This window comes from Salpingoeca rosetta (assembly GCF_000188695.1).
Source record: "Salpingoeca rosetta unplaced genomic scaffold supercont1.19, whole genome shotgun sequence".
NCBI classification, from domain to species: Eukaryota; class Choanoflagellata; order Craspedida; family Salpingoecidae; genus Salpingoeca; species Salpingoeca rosetta.
Window position 1 is genome coordinate 353550 of NW_004754915.1, and position 8079 is coordinate 361628.

The window sequence follows — 8079 nt, forward strand, 5'->3', positions numbered from 1 at the left end:
CCCTGGTCACCCTGAACAGGCCGTTGGTGTCGTCGTGTGTGAGGCGGAAGGTGACGGCGTGCAGCTCCGGGTCCACGGCTGCAAAGCGGAACACCGTGCTGCCGACCGACGCGTCCGTGTTGACCAAGACGGGCGTGTCCGGGATGTTGGTGAAGACAATGGGCTCGTCGACGTTGGTCACGTACACGGTGAAGCGCTCCTGCTCAATGCTCTCCGCGGTGCTGGGGAGGTTGGGGAAGGACACGCTCACGTCCACGTGGAAGGCCTGGTGCAGTTCGTAGTCGATGGCGCCGTCAACAAGCAGCTGGTCACCCGAGATGCGGAACGGCGTGGGCGTGTTGGCGCTTGGAACAATGGCAATCGAAGGGTTGCCGCCCGCGGGGACGCCGCGCAGCACAAACGTGCCCACAACCGTGCCCGCAGCCACGTTCTCCTGCACGCCGGCAAAGTGCGTGCCGTCCTCAAAGCGGATGCTGAGGGGCTCCTTCTCCACGGCAATGTCAATGGTGAAGGTGGCAGTGAGCGGCTCGTCGCTCGCGTCGGTAATGGACACGGACAGGCTGACCGTCTGGCCCGCGGTGAGGGACGAGGCGTCGCGCACGGCAATGGTGGCGGCAAAGTTGGTGTTGGCGCTGCCGGAGGAGGGCGCCTGCGGGTTGCTCAGCTGCTCCTGCTCGGCCTCGCGGCGGCGGCGGCGCTGGTCCTCCGCAGAGTTGGAGTCCACCACCTCAAACACGTCCGCGTGCGACTCCAGCGTGACGGTGTACGTCTGCGCAAGGTCGTCGTCGGCAACCACCAGCTCGCCGACAATGTCGCCGGGCTGGGCAGACTCGTAGACGCTGCCGCCGCCGTTGGCCCAGGCCACGCCCGTGATGGGGTCGTTGGAGTTCTCCAGCGGAATAACAAGCTCCACGCCGTTGAGCATGCCTTGGTCGTCCACCACCTTCACCACAAAGGCAAAGGTGCCGTCCTGTGTGGCCTCGTAGTTGAGCTCAGACTCGAGCGTGACGGCGACGGAGCACTTCATCACGCCGTTCTCGGGCTGGCACGCCGGCGCGCCCAGGCTCAGGATGCCGGCAACGTCGGCGGGGAGCGAGAAGGAGAGCGGGCCGCTGTTGGCGTCGTGGTCCTCCGCGGAGATGGCACCAATCACCGTACCCGTGGCCGTGTTCTCCGGGAGCGGGTCCTGGACCAGGGTGAGCGCGACGTTCTCCGCGCCGTCGTTGTTGTTGACAACCTGCACGGTGATGACGAGCGGCTGGGAGGCGGCGCCCTGGTCGTCGGCGCACACAATCTCCACCATGTGCTCCATGTCGGCCTCGTAGTCGAGGGCCTGCACGAGGATGATGCGGCGGTTCTGCATGACAAAGTTGCTGCCGTCCGTCTGGGTGAGGGTGCAGCCAACAATGTCCGAGTCGACGTCGTCCACGTCAATGTCGGCGACCGCGCGGTCAATGGGCGCGGCCTCCGGCACGAGGATGGTGGTGGTGCCCTCGGGCTGGTCCACCAGGCGCAGGTTGGTCGGGGCCTCGTTGACGTTGGTCACCTCCACCGCGAACGTGCGCGTGATGGCGTTGCCGGCCTTGTCCGTGGCGGTCACGGTCACGCTGAGGGACCTGTCCTCCTCGTTCTCAAAGTCAAACACGCGCGCGGTGCGCAGCTCTGCACCCACGAGGGCAAAGTTGGCGGCGTCGCCCGCATCGAGGGCGAGCGTGTGCTCGTCGCCGGCGTCCGGGTCTGTCACGGAGACGGTGCCGACGGCGGTGCCGACGTCGCTGTTCTCGGGCACGCTGGCGGGGGACAGCTGCATGTCCTCCGGCGCCTCGTTGACATCCTCAATGTTGATGACAACGTCGGTGCTGTGGGACTGGCCGCCGCCGTCGCGGGCGCCGAGGCGCATGCTGTAGGCGGCCTTGGACTCAAAGTCGAGGGCCGCGCCAACGGTGATGTCGCCCGTGGTGGGGTCCACGAGGAACACGCCGCCCGTGTTGGCCTCGACGTGCGCCCAGCTGTACACCACGTTGCCCCAGTCGCCGTCCGTGTTGGTGTCGTCGGCGGTGACGCGGCCGACGACGCTGCCCACGGCCGCGGACTCGGCCACGGTGAAGACGTACTGCGTCTCGGCAAAGAGCGGCTGGGAGTTGGTGAGCTGGAGCTCAATGTACAGGGGGACTTCGACAGAGTTGCCGGCAGAGTCTGTGGCAACCACGTGCACGAGGCTCTCAAACGCCTGGTTGTGCAGCACGTCCTCGGTGACCTCAAAGTCCTGCGTGAGGGTGACGCGGCCGGCCTGGTCCACGGCGAGAATGTGGTTGGTGCCGCGGATGGAGTAGGTGACCGTGTTGCTGGCGTCGCCGGCAACGAGCGGGTTCATGGCGTCGACGGTGACGAGCTCGTCCCCCTGGCTGGCGCTGCCGACGATGCGGCCCGTGTACATGGTGGAGGTGAACTTGGGCCCGCACTCGGCGCCGTTGGTGTAGTCAAAGCTCCAGTCCGAGGAGGACACCGCGGGCTGGCACGTCTGGCAAATGTTCTCGTCGGCGGCGTTGGTCTGGGAGGCGAGGTAGCAGACGCCGTCGATGGTGCAGGCGTCCGCGTTGGGCTCGCAGCCGTGGGCGGTGCACACCTGGCACACAGAGTCGTACCAGGTGAACGAGGCCGAGGGCTCGCTCCAGTTCTCGCCGTCCATGGAGACCTCGATGGTCTGGGTGACCTGGTTGCTGCCAGACTGCTCGACGGTGGGGACGCGGCAGCGCACCTCGAGCGCGGAGAGGAACAGGGCCTCCGTCACCACGTCGCCGTTGAAGCGGCAGGCGAGGCCGGCCGACTTCCAGAAGCCCTCGCCGAGCACGGAGATCTCCGCGGGGCAGCCGAAGCGGCCGCGCGTGTCGCAGAGGGGCGGGTCGGCGCGGTCGAGCGAGGGCGGCTGGCGCTGGTCCAGGGAGCAGTCCTCGCTGGTGAAAAACTCGTCGCACACGCAGCGGGACTTGACGCACTGGCCGTGGCCGGAGCAGCCGTTGGGGCAGAGCACCGTCTGCAGCTCGCCGTCGGGCTCCATCGGGTTGCCGTCCTCGTCTTTCTCCCAGGTGTCGAGGTCGCGGTTGCCAAAGTCGGCGCACTGGTCCTCCAGGGCGTCAACGGCGACGGCGAGGAAGTCCGGGTCGCCGCCCGTCTCAATCAGGTCCTCCACGCACTGAGCGAGGAAGGCGTCCATGGGGAACTGCGGGAAGAGGTGCAGGCAGCGCACGGCGACGGGGTGGGCGTTGAGCTTGTTGCACTCGGCCTCGGCCTCCTGCTGGGTCCACTCCTGTGGCAGCTGCTCGGCGATGACGGAGCCGTCAAAGTCGATGCCCTCGGCGTCCTCCTCGTCTGCGGGGATGCTCTTCTTGAGGATGCCCGTGATGTCCTCCACGTCCGGGTTGTTGAGGATGGGGCGGACAAAGGGCGGGTCCTGGTAGTCGCACTCCTCCGCAAACGGCGGCAGCGTGGGGCCGTCGTCCGAGATGCCGCTCGGGTACCAGGAGAAGAGATTCTCCGTCGGGCGCTGGCTCTCGTACAGCAGGTCCAGGTTGTAGATCCACCTGTTGTAGCCAATGTCCATGTCGTCGTTGGGGTTGCCGTTGTTGTTGCCGCAGACGCCGACGGTGTTGCCGTAGTCCACGCCGGGGGCGGTGACGTAGACGTTGATGTAGCGGCGGCGGATGGCGGACCAGTAGTTGACCTGCGCATCGACGCGGGCGCCCGAGGCAAACTGGATAACGTAGCGCGGGTTGGAGGAGCCCGTGATGCCCACCTTTGGGTAGGAGCCCGAATCGCACTGCGTGCTGCCGCAGGAGCGGCGGTAGCGCACCGTGTGGCCGTCCTCGCACAGGCTGATGACGACAATGTCGTTGCCCTCGCGGGCGGCAATGGCGCAGTGGACGGCGGGGCGGGAGAACGAGTACATGTCCGTCTGCACCTCAAACCTGCGCACGGTGGACTTGTAGAAGATGACGCGGCCTGGGGCGTAAATGTGGAACGCGTGGCCGTCAAAGCTGCGGTAGTGGGGGTCGCCCGTGGCGCGGCACACGGCCGAGGGCCGCGGGGCCGTCTCCAGGCTCAGGTCCGGCAGGTCAAAGCCGTTGTAGTACAGCGACGCGCTGTCAATGGGCTCCGTCACAATGGTGAAATCCTTCTCGCCATCATCAATGAAATCCTCAACAGCGCGGACTGTTTTGTGTGTGTGTGTGTGTGTGTATGGGAGTGAGTGTTGGGTGTGAATGTGAATGTGAGAGCGTGTGTGTGAGAGCGTGTGAGAGCGTGTGTGTGTGTGTGTTGGAAAGTGAGCGTGAGTGAATAAACGCAGTCTGTGAATGAAGGTCTGTTGTGTGGTTGGTGTGCTGTTAGTTGGAGCGCATTTTGATGCACATCTCCTGCAGGTAGCACGTCGTGTCAAAACGATAATGCGCACCAGTGATGAATCGGGACTCTGTCCACTGGTGGGGGAGCCACTTGACGTGGCAAGAGTCAAGGGCGAGCTCTTCGGGGTGGGAGTTGGTCAGCTTGATGACGACGTTGCACTCTGGTGTTGGTGTGTGTGTGAGGTGGTGATGACATCATGGAAGCATGGAAGGATGGGGGGAAGGGGGTTAGAATGTTGAGGTGGTGCTTGTGCTTGTGCTTGTGTCTGTGTGGTGTGATTGTAACAATTTTCATAGCACAACTCGTGATGTGGAACAACCCCGTGCATCATACGCATGAGCAAACGTTGTGCAGGTGCAAATGAGGGAAAGCGCACCGCGTTCAGCGTCGCCTTGGCAGATGATGGGCTCGTCTAGCTTGAGCTCAAACACTTGGCTGAAACCTTCATTCACGCGGAAGGTCGTGGACACCGGGTTGGGGCTGATCGTCACTTGGACTGTTGTGTGTGTGTGTGTGAGTGTGCGTGCGTGTGTGTGTGTGAGTGTGGGGGGGGGTTCGAGAGAGTGTGTGTGTGTGAGTGTGTGTGTGTGAAAAATGAGTACAGCGCAATGTGGAATGTGACGGCAAAGGAAAAGGGAGGGAGGGAGGAAGAAGAGCTCTTGCAATCGATCAATCAAAACAGGAGCGCTGTGATGTGATGTGACAACATGAACAGGACACACCGACTGACTGCCACCATCATCTGTAACACACAACAACAACGACAACAACAACAACGACAACAGCAACACCCGTACCTGCAGTTGTGGATGCAGCAAGCGTCACCACCACAGTGGCCACGAACAGGGCCAGTGCGGTGCGGGCGAGCATGGCTGCGATTGGGGGAGGGGGGGGAGACAAGGTCAGCCGAGCGTGTGTCGTCGCTTCGGATGAATTGAGGCGAAGAGTAATGTAATGACTCGACGGGCGACGTCGCACACAACGAGAAACGCACATCGAAGTCTGCTATCCACAGAACAGCGACGAATAATGCGCGTTTAGCGGTGAAAACAGCCTGAGAAGCACTGCACGTTTTGTGTGCTGCGAGCAGTGCAGTTTGTTGCAAGCGCCCCTTTCTTGAGAGGTAAAAATTGCCTTCCCAGCTTGCTTCGTTTTGTTTGTTTGTTTGGGTTTCGATGTTGCGTTGACGCGCGAAGCAGACAGCAGATTTCATCACGATCGCACGCAAGCAAGGCTCAAGATCACAGTGGACCCGGCATCATCATTGCATCGCAGCGGGTTGCTTGAGCCGTGTGTGGGTTGCTTTGTTGCTTCAGCGGACCGATCCCCATTTCCCTCCGCACCTCACCCACCCAAGAAGACTCTCTCACGTCCAAGCGCACACGCACATACACACACACACACGACAGCCTTCCACACGACTCGCCACCATGTCGTCCTCCACTACCAAGTCCAGCGCTCACATCCTCTGGTTTGAGGAGATCAGCATCGAAGATGTGCCCGTCGTTGGCGGCAAGAACGCCTCGCTCGGCGAAATGTACGTGTGTATGTGTGTGTGTGCGTGTCTGTGTCTGTGTCTGTATTTGTGTGTACGTGTGCGTCTGTGTGTGTCTGTGCGTCTGCAAGTCCCTCCATCTCCCCATCTCTCCATCTCCATATCTCCCCATCTCCCCATCTCTCCATCTCCATATCTCCCCATCTCCCCATCTCCCCATCTCCCCATCTCCATATTTCTCCATCTCTTCACCTCTCGATCTGTCCACCTCCATCAACCCTCACGCCCTTTCTCCCTCCCTCTCCAACACTCTCGCTCCATCTCCGTCTTTCCCCCTCCCCATTGTCCCTTTTCTCGTACAGGTACCAAGCGTTGACACCAAAGGGCATCAACATCCCTAACGGGTATGCCATCACGGCCAGCGCATACTTTTACTTCCTGGACAAGGCGGGCATTCGCAACGAGATTCGCACCATCATGCAAGGCCTCGATGTCACCGACACCCGCAACCTTGAGGAGCGTGGCGCCAAGGTAATTGTGTGTGTGTGTGTGTGTGTCTGTGTGTGTGTGTGTTGCATGTGCGCTTTTGCATGATCCATCTGGCTTCATCGCAGCCCCCCCCCCCGGGCGCTTGCACCGCCACGCGTCCAAACCCAATTTACGTCCGTCTGTGGTTTGTTCCCCCCTCCCCCAAACACGCTCACGTTTTCCACTGTAAACCAATGCCAAACACATGCAGGTGCGCAAGCTGATCCTGTCCAAGGACCTCCCTGCTGACCTGGAGGCGAAGATCACAGCCGCCTACGACAAGCTGAGCGAGCACGTGGGCGTCCCCAACACGGACGTAGCCGTGCGCTCGTCTGCAACAGCCGAGGACCTGCCCAACGCCAGCTTTGCAGGGCAGCAGGAGACGTTTCTGAACGTGCGCGGCCACAAGGCGCTGCTGGAATCCTGCAAGGCGTGCATCGCCTCTCTCTTCACGAACCGCGCCATCGCCTACCGCGAAAACAACGGTGTGTGCAGTGTTTGTTTTGTGTGTGGGTGTGTGTGTGGGTGTATGCATGAGTGTGGGTGTGGGTGTGGGTGGGTATGGTGTGCTTGTGTTATTGGATGCATATGCGTGGGTGTGCACTGTGCACTGTGCACATGATCCTTGAAAGCATGCACAGGCACGCGCATGCGCATACAAAGTGTAGTGCAGCTGCCACAACGTCGCTCACCAACACCAACACCCACACCCACACCACCACCACCACCACCACCACCGTCTCGGCAGGGTTTGACCACTTTGAGGTTGGCCTGTCCGTGTGCGTGCAGAAGATGGTGCGCTCTGATCTTGCGTCAAGCGGTGTCATCTTCTCCATCGACACAGAGTCGGGCTTTGACAAGACGGTCTTCGTCACCGGCGCATGGGGCCTGGGCGAAAACATCGTTCAGGGCCACGTCAACCCAGACGAGGTGCGTACTCATCTGGGTTGGAGGGGCGTTACATATGTGTGTGTGAGTGTGTGTGGAAGTGTGTGTGTGTGTGTGTGCGTGTTGGAGGGGCGTTACATATGTGTGTGTGAGTGTGTGTGGAAGTGTGTGTGTGTGCGTGTGTGTGTGTGTGTGTGTGTGGAAGTGTGTGCGTGTGTACATGCACATGTGGGTTCGCTTGTCCTATTTTCCTTGTCCAAGCTGTGTCTCCAATCCCATCGTTCAACACTGCTTGGCTGACGCCCTTCTCACCCTTTTGCACGCCCTACACTTCCCGCACCGCCACCTCCACTTCCACTTCCACTGCCGCTCAGTTCTACGTGTTCAAGCCCATGCTGGATGAGCCAGGGTGCCGCCCCATCATCAGCCGTAAGCTCGGCGCAAAGCAGTTCCGCATGATCTACGCCACAGACTCGAGCAAGCTCTCCGTCAAGAACATTCGCACGCAGCAGCAGGACCGCCTGCGCTTCTGCATCTCCGATGACGAAGTCATCCAGCTCGCCAAGTGGGCCACAGAGGTGTGTGTGTGTGTGTGTGTGTGTGTGTGTGTGTTGAAATGTGGAAGGCGAGTGAAGGTAGCTCCGGTCTTGACTGTTCAAAAGCTTCACCGTACCCTCAATCTTGCATGCATGCATGCAACTGCTCTCTTTTAACACACACACACACACGCACACACACACACACACACACACACACATACACACACA

The 8079-nt window shown here is 61.1% G+C and overlaps 2 protein-coding genes across 2 annotated transcripts in view; one reads left to right on the forward strand and one right to left on the reverse strand.

Annotated features, from left to right (window-relative positions):
* Positions 1-5353, reverse strand: part of PTSG_07827 (uncharacterized protein) — a 6888-nt gene extending 1535 nt beyond the window's left edge. Inside the window, exons 1-4 of the mRNA XM_004991574.1 lie at positions 5199-5353; positions 4778-4897; positions 4451-4561; positions 1-4209 (exon numbers count right to left, since the gene is read on the reverse strand). The exon at positions 1-4209 is cut by the window's left edge and continues 1535 nt beyond it. Coding sequence (XP_004991631.1) covers positions 1-4209; positions 4451-4561; positions 4778-4897; positions 5199-5271 — 4513 coding nt within the window. The 5' untranslated portion in view covers positions 5272-5353. The remainder of the gene's footprint in view (positions 4210-4450; positions 4562-4777; positions 4898-5198) is intronic.
* A 150-nt stretch (positions 5354-5503) lies between these two features.
* Positions 5504-8079, forward strand: part of PTSG_07828 (pyruvate water dikinase) — a gene marked incomplete at its 3' end in the record, with an annotated part of 8929 nt that continues 6353 nt past the window's right edge. Inside the window, exons 1-5 of the mRNA XM_004991575.1 lie at positions 5504-5938; positions 6259-6427; positions 6636-6909; positions 7173-7354; positions 7687-7890. Of these exons, the coding sequence (XP_004991632.1) occupies positions 5832-5938; positions 6259-6427; positions 6636-6909; positions 7173-7354; positions 7687-7890 (936 nt within the window). The 5' untranslated portion in view covers positions 5504-5831. The remainder of the gene's footprint in view (positions 5939-6258; positions 6428-6635; positions 6910-7172; positions 7355-7686; positions 7891-8079) is intronic.